Genomic DNA, 18,966 nt, shown 5'->3' with positions numbered 1-18,966 from the left:
AAGAAATAAAGAATTTACCCATTGGAAATTTAACCATAAATATAAACTGGGTGGTAAATATTGAAAATGTTCCTTTATTGCATTCAAAGTTCTTGGACCCCTATTATTATATGGGTTGTGCAGTGACTTAGGCTCCATGTGGAATGTGAAAATAGGCATTAATCCTGCCCTCAATACAGGGCGTGCAGGTGGTTCTGTTGGGTGAAGGACTGACTCTCAGTTTCAGCTCAGGTCCTGATCTCAGGGTCATGATATCGAGCCTCAAGTCAGGCTCTGTGCTCAGCTGGGAATCCGCTGAAGATTCTCTCTCCCTTTCCCTCGGCCCCTCCCTCCACTCGTACTCTTCTCTCTCTCAATAAATAAATAAATCTTATAAATAAATAATCTTAAATTAACAATCATAATTAAATCATATAATCATAAGTAAAAAAAATCATTAATAAATAAATCTTTTAAAAAATCCTGCCCTCAAGGAGTTTAGAATCCAGTCAAACACATGCCCTATGAGAATACAAAGTTAGTCTCGAACAGCGAGGCACCAAAAAAATTGATCGGAAGTCTCAAAAGTGGCACTAAAACATCTACAACACCATAACATCTTATTGACATTCTTCATATGTAGGATATTTACTTTCTACTGCTGTAATGAACATGGCACTACTAGAAGCTGTTTTATTTATCTATGTAGTGAGATTTCACTTTACACTTTCAATATAGATATTAACATCTATGGTATGCTATATGGTACAGTGTTTGTGCAGTACTTTCACTCTGTAATGGAAATATATTATATAAAAGCTTAAGTGATATTTCAGAACAACACCAAACACCCAGAAGTTAATAGCTCATTAATAATTGGAGTCCTGATTTGCAACGACGTGGATGGAACTAGAGGGTATTATGCTTAGCGAAATAAGTCAATTGGAGAAAGACGACTATCATATGATCTCCCTGAAATGAGGAAGGGGAGATGCAACATGGGGGGTATGGGGGTAGGAAAGGAATAAATGAAACAAGATGGGATCGGGAGGGAGAAAAACCATACGAGACTTTTAATCTCACAAAACAAACTGAGGGTTGCCAAGAGGAGGGGGTTAGGGATAGGGTGGCTGGGTTATGGACATTGGGGAAGGTATGTGCTATAGTGAGTGCTGTGAAGTGCATAAACCTGGCGAGTCACAGACCTGTACCCCTGGGGCTGATAATACATTATTTGTTAATAAAAAAATAAAAAAATTTAAAAAAAATTGGAGGCCTCAATCTGACTATTTAAAGCTATGTACTATGTATTTAGGTGTTTATAGAGAAGACACTGTTATGAGAGGCTGTCTGAACATAATCAGATGTACTCATTCATAAAGCATTGAAATGTGAAGTACACTTCTTTGCAATTTACATTGCAATGATGCACCACAATTGCAGATATGTTGCCAGTTTTGTTGACCTTCCTATCCCCAGTGGTTAGGACAGTCTATCCCTAATGCTTAGTTCCTGGTACATGGTAAACATTTGACAGATGCTTACTGAGTAAGTGAACCCAATTTCCAGGCTGAGGGTGCTCCTAAGCAAGGTCAAGTAAGTGGGGCACCATGGGGATGGGTGAAGGAATAAGTGGGATGGCTGAGGGGAAAACAGAGGATTGGGAGGATACGGTGGGGGATTTCTGTGCGGGCTCTGACAACAGTGGGAGTTGGGCTTTCAGAGGCTTCTCTAGAGGTTCCTTTAGGGTTTTGTTTCAGAAAAAAGAGGCCCATTGCCCCTTTCCTGGCTGGGGGATCCAAGGTGTCACTGGTGGGGGTGTGTCTGGTCAAGCAGAAGGAGGGTAGAGAGAGGAAGGGGCAGAAAGACTCGGTTGACTCTAGATGAGGGTGTGCAAAGGTCTTTTGGGGGGGGGGTACTAAAACAGAGAGGAAGGGCAGTCCCAATAGCAGTGGGGAGAGAAGGTAATTTTCCTTCTCATGCTTATTGGAAAGCTGACTTCTTAATTTTGGTAGCCATTTCCATGTAAGAAACATTTTTCAGGTTGATTTTTCTAGGTTGAAGATTACGTATATTTGTAATAATAATGGTAGGATCAACAACGCAATAACATATTTACATAGGCACCTTCCGTTTTCAAAGTATATTTATATGCTTTATCTCATTAGGTTGATCCTTACTTTATTTTTACATATAAGTATTCTGTGTATTATACAGTGAGTTTGTTTTCTAGGAATTGGGATGAGTGTTTAGTGTGTGCATGTGTATTTGTACAGAATATGCTGGGCTCTGGTTGCATCCACAATTTAATAAGTACAAATATACAAATATGGCACCTTGATCCAGAAGACAAAATTGGGTTTCCTGTGATAAAAACCAGCCCTGTTTTCTTTTTCTTATCAAGAATAATTCTGGAACTTTATATATGAGCTCCTTGAAAGCAGGGATTGTGTTTTATTTATCAGTTAATAAGGAGAATTAGGTTAAGATTAGTTATACAGTGTTTTAACTGCTTGAATTTCTTGTATTTGTGGTACCCCCACATATTACATATATATTTGACAAGCCTTAATTAACTGCCTTAAATATATTATGCATCATGCTTGGTTCTGGGAAATTTAATGATCTCCTTCCAACCCAAGCATGTGCACCCAAGCGCGCGCATGTGCGCGCACACACACACACACACACACACACACACTCACACTCACACTCACTATCCCTGGCTTGAAGAAGCTCCTGATGGGAACGTGGAGTTAGGAGATGTGTCGCAGGTGCTTGTCCGAAGGGTACAGTGGAAGGAGGCGGCCCAGAGGAGGGAGTGGTCTGTGTTAGTTGGTTGATGGGGAACAGCTTCTCAAAGCTTCATGACAAAAGTTATCCTTGAGCCGAATTTTAGAAGAGTATCATTTGGAATCAAGTGAATAACATCACAAAACTGTAACTTTCTTACCTGCACTTTAGGATATTAACATTTAATCCTTTTCCTTGAGTAGCCTCTTCACTGGCTGAAATGTATCTCTTCAGGTTCAGAGACACATTTGAGACTGTTAGAGTTTTCTCATCATGCATTGTGTCTGTTCCGTGTTGAAGTACCTGTAGGAAGAAAATTAAGTGCAGGTTTTGTGTGTGGGTTGAGAGCAGATCGAATTGAAGGTGTGTCAGGAACCAACTAGCAGAGTCCCCATATCACTCGAGTCCCTGGCATTGTTTTTTCAAGGCTTTCTTCATTGTAGCTGGTCCAGGTCCCTGATGGTAATTGGTTGAATCAGATTTAACAATGCAGTTAGATAAACAGTTGTGGCAGCTGCTGCCATGGCAACGTCACCATCCTTACCCTCCCAGCGCGCGCGCCCCTTCCCCACCCCTCCTCCTCCTCCTGCTTTCCTCCAGTAAGTGCATACTCGCTAGTGGTCTGTGCAAGCAGCAGGGTTTAATGGCAGAGCTATTTTCTTTCCAAACTGTTCAAAATGATGAACGAAGATGCAGCTCAGAAAAGCGACAGTGGAGAGAAGTTCAACGGCGGTAGTCAGAGAAGAAAAAAACCCAAAAAGGTAAATGGCCGGAATTAGGAATGTCTGTAGAGAGATGTGTGTGTGTATGTGTTAGTGTGTAATGTCAGTGAGATTACAGAAACCGTGGAGCATTATGAGTAACTATAAACTATAGCAGTGCCAAACATTGCTTTTTAAAGAGGCAGGTGCAGACTGCTGCTTTCTGAGAACAGGAAAGGAACCAGGGTTCGTAATGGATACATCGACTAAAGCATGGTGAAGTGAACAGAGATAAGGTGTGTTCTGCATGTGTATTATTGAGGCTTGTGGCCACTGTTGGATGCTTCTGGTGTTCACTGGCTATATACAGAAAGAGTCATTTTATTTTTTAGAATGAGTGAGTTTAAAAGCAAATGTTAAGCAAGGTGGGTTGTGAAGCAAAAGGAAGATTTTTGGCCAGATGTGTGCTCGGGGATGATCTTCAGATGGCCAGACAGCAAATGCCTTTTGGTTCCGTGCTGAGTGTGTTCTTTCTAAGGAGAAGAGACTGTTGTGACAGGAGAAATATGATCCTCAGTGTGATATTTCTTTGGTGTGTTTAGCTTCTCTACGGTTTTCCCAGACATGATAGTGTGATAGCTCTTTCATTGATTAAGATAAACGGCCAAGATAAAGATATTATGGGCTGGGGGTGTTGGGTACACAAAGCAGTCTGTAGGATTTCTTAGCCTGGCACACATTCCCACACCCTTGATTTTCGTGGAAACGATACCAGTGAGAAACAGTGGGAAAAGATGCAAACTATTCAGCCCCACCCAATGCCAGCACTTCTTTCTTTATGGCCTGACTCCTTCTGGTAAACTGTTGCAGCCTCACCGAGCAATATGAGCCCCACCTCGGACAGAGATGTCTTTAAAAAATAAATTCCCCTAAAATCCATTTATTTCTTGAGGCAATAAGATGGGCAGAATCTAAAATGATCATAATGTAAATGCATTCCAACGTTAGACGCTTTGCCTCTTGAATGAGCACGTTAAAAACATTATCATGGACAAATGAACATTTTTCATTTTGATGAAATGCAATGCATTTTAAAATTGCACTGCACTTTGAAATTTTAGATCTCTGGTACCTACATGTCTCGTGATCTAAGAAATTGGAAATCATTACACCTCTGATATTTAAAAGATCATGGTATTAGTAAACAAGAGATTAGTGTCTTTCTATGGTGCCTTGTAATTTGATAAAAATAAGCATATCCCTGTATAAAATTTTTAAAAGAATAGCATAAGGATTGTGTGATGCAGTCTGATAAAGGCAAAGGATAATTCGGGGCAGACAGGAACGTTGGGGGAATGTCCTTTTGTACCTGACGATTCTGGATCCTCCAGCCCTCAATGGCATTTTTTGTAGAGCGTTAGCTAATTGATCAACATTTTAAAAAGGGAAAAAAAAAAAAAAACCACATAGAAAAGAAAAAGAGAGCAAGAGGTAGGGAAAAAGAAAGAAGGAATTTTTGCTTGAATTCACACTCTCATTTCAAATTCCTCTGCAATTTCTCTCTGAAGTCCCTGTGCTGCATTGGAAACATTATACTCAGAACTACGAAAGGGGTGGGGAGTCTGTATCATGGAGATTTTAAGCTCTGAGTGTTGATCCTAAATTCACACGGCAAAAGCCATCTTAAAATATTTGAGGGGGTAGAGCTAATGAAATCATTATAGGTGATAACTTTAATATGTATTCAGTATATTTTCTCAAATATATTTATTTAGGAATAAATTCTTTTCAAACTTGCAGTTGAAAGGATAGGAATTAGTAGCAAGTTTTGAATATGTGTATGAATCTTTACACACATTCAGAGACATATATTAAATGAGCTATTAAAGCACAGTGAATATTGAGGATTAAAAGTAATTTCACCTAATAAGAAAGCATACACACCATACACACACACATGCACACCCAAGTAAACATCCTTCAGTTTGTCAAGTCAGATATAAGTGGGTTTGAATCTGAGCTCTATCCTTTTATATTGTGTGTTTGGAGCATATCATTTAATTTCTTTGATGTAGGTCCTCATCTATAAAATGTGAATTATTCTACATATCTTTTGGTATTTTGTGAGGATTAGAATTCCTTGAGCAGTATTTAATATACAGTTCATGGCAATGACTTTTAGGTGTTGTTACTGTTTCTTGAATGGAAATTATTTATTGGAATAAGCCCTAGAGAAGGAAAGTCTGTTTATATTTTTAAGAGAGGCAGAATATAATATTCATACTTTGCAAAGGCTAGTAGTCATTTTTCAAAAGGTCAAAAGTTATATACTATAATTGGAAACTTTTTATCTCATACAAATTATTTGAGACTTACATAAACATACTCAGGTCTTTAGATTACTGCTTCACATCTTTTTTTCACAGCAGGCATCTTGAATTTTCATATTTATAAACTAGACCATTAAATATGCTTTGATGAGGGAATAATAATCAAGAGATAAGCATCTCTAATAAGGAAAAAATCTGAAAAAAGCAAGAATTTGAGCAAAGCCAGTGCCATATCACTTTAATTGTCTGTTTTTCTACTAGTGGTTCACATTGAGTCCATCGTAGGATCCTGTATAAGCACCCAGGACTGTGGACCACCAGGTTTACTGTGGCTTGGGTGTTGATCTAACATGATGAATCATATGCCTTGAAAACATGCCTCTTTCTCTAGTAAATATTTAACAGATGAGCCATAATGCACTTGTTTATTCTACATCTCACTAAAGTAATTCCTCTGAGGGAGAGAACTAAAGGGTCTTTTACCACAAAACCCACAATGTGAGAAAACAAGCTCAAGGAATTTATTTTCTATTAGGATTTTAGTGAGTACCTTGAAGATGGAAATTATTCTAGCTTTTCTTAAAAATTTCTATTCTGGTTTCAGTAATTGAGCTTGTCAATGCCCTCCACACAGAGACCACCAGGAACACACCTGTGGTTGAATGTGTGTTGGGTTACAACTCATTGCGTTGAGGGAGGATGCACATCATGAGGAACTGAGTTAGAAAGGTCTCATAGGATTTGGGTTTGGGCTGTAGCTGATTTAAAAAAAGAAAAAGAAAAAGAAAAAAACATTAGCAATCTCTCATTTAGCAGGAGAGGGGCACGTCTGGTATTTTGTGGCTTGGACAGTGTTCATATTTTGTCTGTGTTCAGGCATGATAAGGGGGTGGTGCCATTTCTGACCTGCCCCATCCCAGTCACAGCATGGCCTTGTCTGAAAATGATGCTTCTGTGACATTGTTTGTGTTCAGTAGAAGAACACAAAGACCAATGGGATAGTATCAGGTTAGCTCCTGGATGCTGCTTTTCTCTTTCTCAAGCTTGAACACAAAGATACTTTTGGAGAGGGAGAGAGATTTATTTGTTGCTGGATGCTCTTTAGTGTTCAAGGAAAATAAATCAGATATTCTTGTTGCTAAAGTATTCAGAGAAATCTTTTTCATCTGCTACTTCAGCAGATAGTATCCTTCAGGCCCAGTGATTTCACACAAACGAATATTGCCCCAGTTACAGAGTTGGTGTAGATGTTCTAGTGGCTGTTCTATGGAAAAGAGGAAATGGGAACTACTCTAATTCTTAACTGGAATCCTAGACTAAAAGGAAGTGCTAAGACCTATAGGGTCTCTGGATGAGAGGGTTTAGCCTAGTCTAAATCCTGGACAATGTGGCAAAAATTTCTTATTCCAGACGATATTTTGGTAGATTAGGTTAAAATAATTCAAGACCGTATTAGAGTGCAGTACCCCACACTTTCCAATTTTGCATCAGTGACAAGGCAGTGGATTTGTACCAGAAGAAGCTGTAGGAGCCTTTGATAATTTACATAAATGAAAATGGAAATGCCCCAGCATCAATCACATGTGACAGAGCCATCTGAAACCACTAAGCCTTGTGAATTCTTTTAAATGAGTAAACAACTAAATGGCTTAATAACAATTCACTCATTTGTTGGAACACCTATATAAAGATTCAAATATAAATACTATTGTTTTCAATAGAATAATGCAGCAAAATGGCTTTGTAGCATATTTTATATTCACTTGAGATGTTTTGTTCTGGGCTATTATTTTAGAATAGTCATAAGCATTGCAACATTTTTTAGTTATATATCTTTTTATTGCTGTTTACTTGCCACTACCTAAATAGGGAGATGAAAGTGATAGCAGATGTATGATTGAAATGTTGCACCATTGAAATGTGAATGAGAGACATAGAAAAAAAAGAGTTTATTTTTACAGCAGACACAGAATGCATGGCTTTTTTAGTGGAATCAGGTAGCAGATCCAGCATTTGGGTGTTCAAATCTTCTTGCAGTCAGATTAGTTTTGACTTTAGCTAGTGCCTTACCTTGTTCAATCAAGGCTAGAAAGGCTTTCATGTATAATTCATCCTGAAAAATAGCCCCATTTCTTCAATTTTCCCAAATAACTTATGATTTACATTTTTTTTTTAAGAACATGAGTTTATAACCCAAAATAGCACGTGTTGCCTGAAGACAGCAATTCCCCATCACTGAAGGTATTTAGGATGACCATCTGTCAGAGATGATGGAGATCTTTTTACTGAAAAGAAAAATCCCTTACAACCTGGTATTCTGTGGTTTTCTTTCCATGTCTTTGTTTCTAGCTCTTTCTACCTACCTTTATGATACTGATTTTCCACTGATAATTTCATATGTAAGTCATAGCTAAGATATTCACTGCCAAGTATCTTTTTTAGATACTAGTAAAGTGTTGTTTGCTGCCCATAGCTACCAGAATTACCTGGGTTGCCTTCTAAAAGAAGAGAATTCTCAGGACCCACTTCAGACTGGCTCAATCACTTTTGGTGATTTGAACAGACTTCCAGCTCCTTGTTTTTATGTACACTGGAGGTTAGAACCATTGCTTTAGAACGTGGTCAGCAGGAGTGAAGTGGAGTTATTTTAGAAGGAAGAATCTCTAATTTCAGTGAGATGTGTTAGGTTATTACATGGCTCTTAGATTTATTTCTTTGAAGTGTAGACAGCAATGACAAGGATTTCACATCCACCATCTCATTTGATCTTTGAAATAATTCTCAGTGAGTATTTTTACCCCAGTTTTGTAGATGAGGAATTGGAGACTCAGACTCTATGTGGGGATGGCACTGGTGAAATGATAGGCATTTTCCCTACTTTTCAGCAAATGACATCTTTTGAACCATTTCTCCCATGGAAACCAGGTGCTAAGATATAACTCTGTGTCTCCTGCAAAGCTTCTAAGGTACCTACAGTTTCATCATCTGCTAAGATATCCTCCGGATTTCCGCCTTCAGTGTTACTTCCTGTCTTTTACCCATTGAATACATTCTCTAAAATGCTGACTCGGATCAGGGAATAATGCATAAGGGTGATTTCTTTCCTGGCTGTTTGTAATATTCTTCCAATCAGGACTCCTCTTTCCCCTCCTTTTGGTCGCATTACATTTTATGATGAAAATCCACAACAATGAATGGGATAATAATAAATAAATAAACAGGTATCTTTATGTGGTTTAGATGTATTTAATTAAGCTAGCATAAAAAGATCTTGCTTTCACAACTTTGTTCTAATTGTTGGGAAACTTTGTTAGTATGATATTTTCAATAATTGTCCTATGAAAGAACATTTAAAGAAATTTAAAGAAAATATGGAAGAACACATTTTCTCATATACTCTTTCCTGAAGTATTTCTGGTTTCTTTTTCCTTCTCAGTAAAGTTTCTGAAGAGGCAAGTGAATGCATATTGAAATAGGATTAAGATTTTTAAGTCTGCATTTGTTACTATCTTGTCCCAATTTAGAGCATACTAAAGTATAAATATGCCTACAGCTTTGTTTCTTTCCTGCTTGTATTGTGTTCTAATTCCTGTTGGTAGCAGAAATAAAACCACTATTTTTATCTCAGTGGGCACTGGCAGGATTCATCACAACAAATAAACTTACCATCTCAATTTCCTTTTACTTGAAAGGGTCGAGTTGGGATTGCTACCAAATGAGACCATCTTTTTTTTTTCTTCATTTAAGATTTATGTATTTATTTGAAAGAGAGGAAAAGAGATGGTGGAGGGAAGAACAGAGAGAGGGAATCTCAAGCAGACTCCCCACTGAGTGTGGAGCTAGACACGGGGCTCCGTCTCACAACCCTGAGATCATGACCTGAGGGGAAATCAAGTCAACACTTAACCGACCAAAGCACCCAGGCACCCTGAGACCATCTTTTGATTGAAAAAAATTAACTATTTTACACACTTGAGACCAAGTACATATGAGAGAGTATTCCTCTTCAAAAATCCATTAATACCTGCCAATGCTTTGTGGAGTGTCAATTTTTAAAAGCCAGAGGGAGACAGTAAAATATATTCTAATTAATGATACACCTAGATCTAGAGGGTGAGCTTCTACTTAGTTATCAGACTTGGTTTTTAGTTATGTTTTTCTGTTAACTCACAAACAACTATCATCTTCTACCCACTAATTTGTGTTTGTACTCATTAAGACAAAGACCTGATTTCTAACGTTTGCTTAGTGAGCTTCAATTTTTAAGAATCAGCTTGTTTAATTCAGTTTAATTTAGGTGTTTCCTCCTAAACCATAGGAAAGCTCCCCTCATTCAACAATTGTTGAATGAACATTGAACATTGAACATTCAACATTGTATCGGTTTGCTAGGTGTAGAGCACTGGATTTGCTGTTATGGCATTTAGGGGATGAAAGATAATGATTGTTACCTTCATGGAGTTTGTGTTCTGTTTGGGGAGACATTTCTATTAAAAAAAAAAAAAAGTAATGAGCAATTCAGAAATATTAGAAGTACTATGTAATACTTATACTTAACAAGTATTGTAAGTATTATATTGTGCAATGCTAAAAATAAATTCTGTAGGAGCCTGGAGAAGGTAAGAGATCAGTGTGATTTTATTAAAAATTAAGCTGTACAAGTGGGTGAGTCATTGCCTTGAGCCTTGGATTATGGCTAATGCTTAAGTATGAAGAGTGAGGATAGATAGGCAACCCAAATGGGGCAACCTCAACCATATAATTATAAGTCACACTAAATATTAGGAAACTGTTGAGATATTTGTTGTAGTTTAGAGCCATAAATTTTGTGGGTGAACTCTCCCTGACCTGTCCTTACGCTCTGTGCCTTGGTCAATTTTAGGCTCACGTTTTATAATCCATCTTGTGTGGGAGGCTTATTCTGTGTCCTTCTCTTATAGCACATATTTCTTTAATCACTTATCTATGAAGCCTTGCCCCACATGTATTTGTATTTATAAATTATTTCTTTAGTCAGTTATAAATTCCAATAAATAAGCCTCCAGATTAATAAGGCATCTCAATTCAGTAGGGACACTTTTTGTAATTATACACATAATCAACCTGTGCCTTTACCTTTAGAGAAACTGCTGTGGTTACCCTAGGATTGTAATTGTCTAGAATACTTACTTAAGAACTCCTAAGACTTTACATTTACACGGTAGCTGAAAATGGCTTTTCTGATTTGGTTATTATTACATTTGCTCTATGTTAGCCTTAGCCCACTTTGTGTACTGGCATAATTTTGAGTTTGTTCTGAGTGACCAGGTCCTATTGGACTTTTAGATCCTTGAACATAAAGTTTATGGCTTTTCCCTCCTTTCCACTTGCTGTCTGTCCACACGTTTCTGTGCTTGGTCTTGGTTCATCTGCATTGGCTGTTAGAGTGACTCATGGTCAATTATTTTACCTCCAGCTGCCTTGGACGTTCTCTCCATAAGATCAAAACAATTTTTGCCACTGCCACCTCAGAGAACACTCTAGGTTAAAGAGAAAAAAGTAAGGGGGCATATTAGAAATTAAAACTATGGAAACAGAAATAAGTGTTAGGATCTGTGTTGATTTGGAAAGTTTGAAGAATTTAAAGATAAAAGGTGGACCACTGTAGAATGTTTTACTGAGCACTAGTAAGTGATACCCTTTTATATATATTTTAATGTAATGTAGTAATTTATTATACTACTAAAGATCATTAACAACATTTTAAGAATAACTATTTCTCTGTAAAAGTTGAGCCAGTGTACATAAGGGTGTTCTAACTGGAAAAAAAATACCAAAAATTTTTTAAATAATAGAAGCATTATGAAAACTTTATATGAGAAGTTTAATATTTTCTGTGTGATGATTTCAGTTCTCTTTTCACATAATACTTATCCCTAAAGATTCCTTTTCTCAAATGTTCTACATGTTTGCCCTGAATTCAGAAGGTGTGATGGCAGGATGCCTCCTTTATTTTATAGTATTGTCTTGTAATCATTGCACTGGGGTGAGGAGTGGGAGCAGGGGAGTGGCAATAGAGATAAAGCCCAGTATTTTAAAATGAAGATGGGGAAAAAAATAAAACAAGTACAGACATTTTGCATTCAGTGGTTTGGAGATGCCATCAGAAGTAGTAGATATATTTATTCTATTGGCTTCTTAAATTAGTATGAATATCTGCTGTAATTTATTCACATCCAGTCTGACCTGTATCAGATTAGAGTGACATGGTTGTTGTATTTTCCATATAGCTGTCACAATAAATCATTTCAATATCCTCTTGAATCAGTCAGATTCAAAAGGCTAGGTCTATGTAAGAATTTGAAATGTGTATATTGTTGGTATGAACTGTAGTAAATATGTTTGCTAATTGTTCATGTTACTTAACCTTTGTATGATCTATCACATATTATTGTTTGTATAGAAAAGCTGTTCATAAGCTCATATATAAATGGCCAATGAATATGCTTTATAAGTAGCCTATAGGAATTTGTTCTGCCTGAACATGAAGAGATTATTATTATAATGGTGTATTCCTATAGATCATTCTTCTGTCCTAGTACTTTGATTGGGCTATATGCCACACATGTGTGCTTTGCTGGGTCACACAGCATGTAATGATCATGTATGTCTGTGACAGAGTTAAGGCAACTTAGTTACACATAGCGTTGTGATAATTCTTCTAAATCTCATGAAGAAAAGCCTTTCAGTATGGATGTGAGCTTCCCACCTTCTGCAGAAAGTCAAGATTACTGTTCTATCCTAATGATAATTGTTATCCTGTGTGGTACAAGATGAGAAAGATTAAGTTATGTACGTAGCTCCTTCTCTACCCGTTTCAGAAGGCATGTGTGGAAATCTGTGGATTCAGTAGGATAAAATACATTCACACCTAAGACTTATCTGCAGATCAGTTTTGTTTTTGTTTTTGGTATGTGTTTCAAGGTACTATAGTTGTTTGATGATTTTGAGAACATAAATCTGATATTAGAGTAGAGTTTACATTGCAGAGTTTACCTCCAGGTTCTTCCAAAGGGATTTAGTTCTCCCAGTACAATGTACAGAACAAAATAAAACAAGTGACAGGAGCAAAATAAAGTGTATGTGTAAAATTCTTTTATGAGAAATTTGTATTTGTACTTTGAGAACTCAGAAATTGGCAACACTTTCCTTGTCATTTGATTTATAGCAGTGACTGTGAAAAACCTTACTTTGAATTACCCATTTGTTTTCCTGATTTTAGATACTTTTGAAAACCACTTTATTAAAGCATTAATAAAATGCCAGTAAGTAACATATTAAGTGAGTAACTCTTACTCACTTAATAAGAGACTCAGAATAAGTCCATGTACTGAGGTGTTTAAAATGAGGTGTTAAAATGAGTTTGAACTGCTCAGCTAGTTAGGACATAGTGCTAATCTAGCCACTGCTATTCCACACAAGCCAACTATTTTCATTTAGTCTCAAAAGCATAGACTTCATTCTTAACCTCAAGAGTAACAGATCAAGGGGATACATACAGTCCAGGAGAATGTTGCCAGATGTGTACAAACCTAAATCTACTACCCCAAAAGAACACACTTAAAAAATGAACATTCTATAGACACAGATTTATGTGTCAAAATTACCCCCTAATTACTTCTCTTCTCAATTTGAAAAAGAATTCTAGACCTTTTCTCGAAGGCCCATGTGAGGAGTAACGATAGTGATATAATAAAAGAAAATGGAGGTTCTCTATTGCTTTGTGATAAAGTTAACCTAATTCAAACTTGTTTGAATAAATTATGTTTTTTTCCAGTACACTGAACAGTTTAACTATAGAAAAAATCCTCATTAGGAAAAATAGTTTACCTCATTGAAAATTTTATAATAACAATAGGATGAACATTTTTCAATAATAAGAAGCAATAATTAATATATATTGAGAGCTTATCATGGTGTTCTGCACTACCCATCATGCTAAGAGTTCTATGTAGATTATCAAGTTTTATCTGCACAATAATTCAATGAGTTGGCAGTATCCCATATTAAAGAGGAGGAGATTGATGTCTAGAGGGATTGAAAAACTTCCATATAACTGAATATGGATAAAACTGAATCCATATAACTACTAAATGATGGACCCAAGATGCTACCTTAAGTCAAAATGACCTTCCTGCCTTCTCCAAACCCCTGTGCTATGATGATAGAGCAACATTTTAGACAATTAAAATAGGATCAAGAATTCAAAAAATAGAGGCTTCTTTATGTTCAAAACCCAGTGGCCCAATCTGCCTTCACTGATTAGTCAGTGAATCCAAAATGCTATTTTGATGGATTTTTTTTTCAAATATAGTTCAAAACAGAAGTATAAATTCAAACAGGAAAACATTTTTTATGTGTAGTCGTTGAGTAAAATTATCAGATGCACTCATAATATTCAAGCCAGATTTGAGTTCCTGGTCCTAGCACTGGAACACTGAAGAATGAAGCTTTCTATGTTGATATTTCCGTCTGCATTTAAACTATTTTTGTCAAATGGCTGATACCCTTAACTAGCCTTTTCAATATAAGGGGGAATTTGTTAGTGAGTTCATGTTGTTTGTCCTAATTCAAAAGGTCACTAATCTGTCATGTGCTTCATAATCTCATTACACAGCAGGGACTTCTTTCCAGTTGTTAAAGAATCAGTAGGAGTGATTGGGCTATTACACGGGGCAATCAAGCATTCATATACTGGTTCATGTAGGAATAGGAATTTTAAACTATTTTTTGAGTAGGTAGGAAATATCTTCCAACAGGAAACTCTTCCAGTTGACCTGACCCAAGTGGCTTCCATGCCTGATTTGTGAAGGTAGTTCTTGGGCTATAGCAGCAGGTTGTATGTGGTTTGAGAACTTACTCTTATTTTGACAAACTGCCTTATAAGATAAAAAACTATTGTTGCAACAATTTTCTGAATCACCAACTGGCCAGAGTCCAGTGGAAGAGTGAAGTTTGGCTCTTTATTGCTTCCTTCTGATAATAATATTAAGGGATGATTATTTTGAAAAGTCTTAATTTCTAATTTATCACATATGAAGAAAACTAGCTGAATGGAAGTAATTTATCCTTTGCAGAGCAATGAAAAATTTTCTCTTTTGAAAAAAAAAATTGGGAGATGGATTTTGAGGGTTGCCTATATAACAAAGGCAAGAGTCTGGGAAAAATGATATACACACATAAATATACATTTGGATTATTCTAGGTTTCAGATACGATACTATGGGAAGTAGCTTTGAAACTTTGGATTATTTAAAACAATAGGTTTAATTAACTGTACTCTAATTCATAGTTACCTGGTGTTAAAGTGTTTTCATTATTGCTATCATCATAAAAAATTTTCATAATGATAACTATCCATGTCATGTACAGATTTTAGATTCTTATCCAAAGTCGGATTATTAATTTGGAAGTCATAAATTGAATTTCCAGTGTTCAAACAGGCTTCCCTGCCCCTAATGTGGATTTGACTGTTTTCCTGTGTATATGTCAGGATCTATGATGGCCGTCTCATGTTCTGACCAAGGAGTCAAGGGTTATGTGGAGAGTATCCTGGAATGGCCTAGTCTATAATCTAAATATCATGTACATTTCCATTTAATACCTTAAAGGTAATGTTTTTGGAATTATTACTGTTTGGAATGGTTTCTCAAGCTCATTTCAAGGTAATAGATGATAGGTGAGTTTGGATCATATCATATTCTTTATATCTGCTGTCTATAGCTCTTTGTATGCTTCTGTATGAACATATATCACCTTTTTACAGTATCTTTTTTTAACATCCAGAAGAGCCTGTTTTTAAGTAGAGCATGTTCAATACTACATGAATTACTGAAGTGAACAGTTGTGATTAATTTAATAAACTAAGAATATGTGGTCCAACATGGAACTTCTGGAATATTTCTGATACAGATGATTATATCACAGGGTGATTGATACTTAGGAGGGTATAGCTGGCTAAGTCTTTCAACATATTGAATGTTCTGGAATATGAGAAGGATCCTTGGCATCTGTTTCATGACAACTGTCTAGTACACATTTATTTACTATTTGTCCAGTAATTTTAAGGCTGTATAGCTCAGATATTTAATACTAGGATTTTGTCTTTTTAAATCTTTTTTTTTTTTAAGATTTTATTTATTTGAGAGAGAGTAAGAGCTAGAGAGAGAGTACACACAGAGGGAGAGGGAGAGAGAGAAGCAGGCTCCCCAGTGAGCAGTGAGCCCAATGTGGGACTAGATCCCATGACCCTGGGTTCAAGACCTAAGCCAAAGGCAGATGCTTAGCCAACTGAGCTGCCCAGGCATCCTGAATTTTGTATTTTTAGAAGACTTTGTCTTTTTAAAAGATTTTTATTTATTAGCACGCGAGAGGGGGCACACAAGTCAGGGAGGGAGGAGCAGAAGGAGTGGGGGAGGGACAAGCAAACTCCCACTGGAGTGAGGAACTTGACATGGGGATGGATCCCAGGACCCTGAGATCATGACCTGAGTTGAAGTTAGACGCATAACCAACTGAGCCACCCAGGTGCCCCTTGCCTTTTCTTTCTACAATACCAATTTGATTATTTTCCCTGGGCCTACCATGATGACAAGTAATTATGTCTGTTGACCCTAAACTGACCTCAAGGAAATGAGGTGCTTATACCAATTTAGGTAACAGATGACAAGTGTCTGTGTTATAGTTGACCAAAATTCAAGTTCTATAGTGTAATATCTACTTGGAATTGGAAATTCTGAAATTGAATATGAATATATCCAGTGGAATATGTATGATTATTTATATATATGTGTATGAATAACAAATATCATCTTTGGATATTGCCAAATAATAACAAAAATGCCACAAAATTTGCCATGTTTCCTAAATAAATAGTATTAGGTCGTTATTTAGTAAAAGTTTTCAAATTATAACTGCAGCCAATATTGCAGATAACATTTGATAATTGTCATTATTAAAATAAATTCTGGGAAAGGTAGATTGCAATATTGCTTTCTCAAAAAATATATTGTAGTTCTTGACTTCACTTTCTTCCATGTGTCTGTGAAGGTCTGTATTTCTTAATGATGCCGATATATCTTTTCTTAGTATAAAATTAATTGCTTTTTGTTACAATAAAAAACTGTTTTTGTGTGGCTACGTTCTCAGTTGGGAGAGGATGAAAAAGACCAAATAGACTGATAAATAGAATATAAATCTATGATATTAATTGAAGATTATTTTTGTTGGCTGGCAGTTGTAGGTAGGTATTTTTTATATTATAATTTTAAAAATTCTTGAAAATTAATAGCATATGTGAAAGTCAAAGAACGGAATTATGGAGAGTGGTATTTTGTCTCATATAAAAATTCTGCTTTTTAAAAAAATTATGAAACTGAACTCCATATAAATATAAAAGTAAGGCTGAAAAATAAATATAAAAGTAAGGCTGAATTATCAGTGTCTGTTAATTCTTGCTGATTTTCAACTAAATACATTGAAGGTTTTAGATTACTAAGGGAAAATACTCTTTCGTTTCTCTATTTCATTTGATGGTTCAAATGGCAATTTACTTTTTTTTTTAAGTGGTAGGTAAAAAGCTCACCCCTCCGATGATTTTAAAGTAATGCTTTATTTTTGAGTTGACCTAAAACATTAAACTGAAACTTGAGTTTTTTATAAATACACACAGACACAACCTCTTTTTTTCCAGTAGATACACACAAATGCCTTTCTTCCCATGGAAAATTACTTTTGCACCTTATAGTAATACTGTCCAATTGAAACTGTATTGCTTTTAGGTGTTAAAGATCTGTATTCTTTATTTGAAAGAAGTTCTGTCTTGTTAATTCTTGAGGAACATGAGGTGCTTTAGAATGTGATTATGATACAGCTGCGTTTTCCTGTGAGTCTCACAGGAGAAAAAGGTCCCTTTTACCTACCTCATCGTCTCTCTGCACAGATTAAGCTCCCTCAAGAATACTCTGGGTGGCTTATCATGATGATGGGATTTTGTGCCTGATTTAGTTATGTTTCCCATAGGCAGGTGCCAGTTGTTCTGTGAGCACATACATAACATAACAGCAGGTGGGACCAGGTCAGGATTCAGCTGGGATTGAGGAGGAGGGGCTCTACATTCCACAGGGTTACTTCAGCCCCTTTTTGTCTCCATGGCTGAAACTGGACTCCCCCCCCCCACCCCCGCCAGCCCCAGGTTGCCCACCTCGCTCTAAGAGCTTCAATCTGTGGCACTGGTCCTTGCCACAGAGTACTAGTCCTTGCTGCCCCAGTTTAAGAAAATCCAAACTGCCGTGAAAATTATAGCCCTGTATGGTTCTTGGAAAAGTTAACTTTTGTGATCTAAGCCACGATTGACAATTTCCTTGTGCGTCTGCAGAGCGTCTAACAAATAAGAAATGTTAGACTTGAACTTTAAACAAGTACCTTACCTCTCAAATTCTACAGAAACATATCACATCACTTATCCTGTGTGTATAATAAAGGTAATGATTATTTTGCTATTGCAGTCAATATAAATATAGGAATGTGCTCTCGTGTGTGTGTGACAGAATGTGTATGAATTCAGGTGACTTTGGTGTTTGGTTATTACTAGTTTTCTTTGAAAGTAATAGAGGCAGCCTGGGTCTGAGAACCTGGGTGGAGTCGGGCAGGTCCCACAGGACCAGGCAAAAGGGCCCTTGGCTTGGCGCAGGATAGAAATCGAATGCAAGGAGGAGAAAGTAAGAACAGATTTTATTGAATAATGTGAGTGACAGAGAATAGCAGGCAGAGTGTCTAGGAGACTTGGAAAGGAAAGGAAAATGAGTTGTTTGGGGTTAGGGATTTATATTGGAAAGGGATCTAGAGGAATCCAGGGTAGGGTCTGATCAAAGGTGAGTGTCATGTGAATAATAGATGTTATTCTGGAAATTATTATTACTGTTTTTTTAAAGATTTTATTTATTTATTAGAGAGAGAGGATGTGCCCTTGGGCACAGGAATGGTAGGGGAAGGTCAGAGGGAAAGGGAGAAGCAGGCTTTCTACTGAGCAAGGAGCCCAGTGTGGGGCTCGATCCTAGGACCCTGGGATCACGACCTGAGCTGACAGCATACACTTAACCGACTGAGCCACCCAGGTGCCCCTA

General features: G+C 36.8%; 1 protein-coding gene across 11 annotated transcripts in view; it reads left to right on the top strand.

Moving 5' to 3' along the window:
• The first annotated feature begins 3,262 nt into the window (after positions 1-3,262).
• ANK2 (ankyrin 2) overlaps positions 3,263-18,966 on the top strand; it is a 330,750-nt gene continuing 315,046 nt past the window's right edge. For 7 of the 11 annotated variants that reach the window (XM_059170588.1, XM_059170570.1, XM_059170521.1 and 4 more), the window contains exon 1: positions 3,362-3,533. In XM_059170588.1, the coding sequence (XP_059026571.1) occupies positions 3,450-3,533 (84 nt within the window). In that variant the 5' untranslated portion in view covers positions 3,362-3,449. Of the gene's footprint in view, positions 3,534-18,966 lie in introns of all 11 variants that reach the window. The other 4 variants (XM_059170367.1, XM_059170372.1, XM_059170296.1 and 1 more) reach the window with 3 other exon arrangements.

Source organism: Mustela lutreola, chromosome 1 (genome assembly GCF_030435805.1).
Source record: "Mustela lutreola isolate mMusLut2 chromosome 1, mMusLut2.pri, whole genome shotgun sequence".
NCBI classification, from domain to species: Eukaryota; Metazoa; Chordata; class Mammalia; order Carnivora; family Mustelidae; genus Mustela; species Mustela lutreola.
Note: the sequence above shows the minus strand (reverse complement) of the source record. Positions and strands in the feature narration are given on the sequence as shown.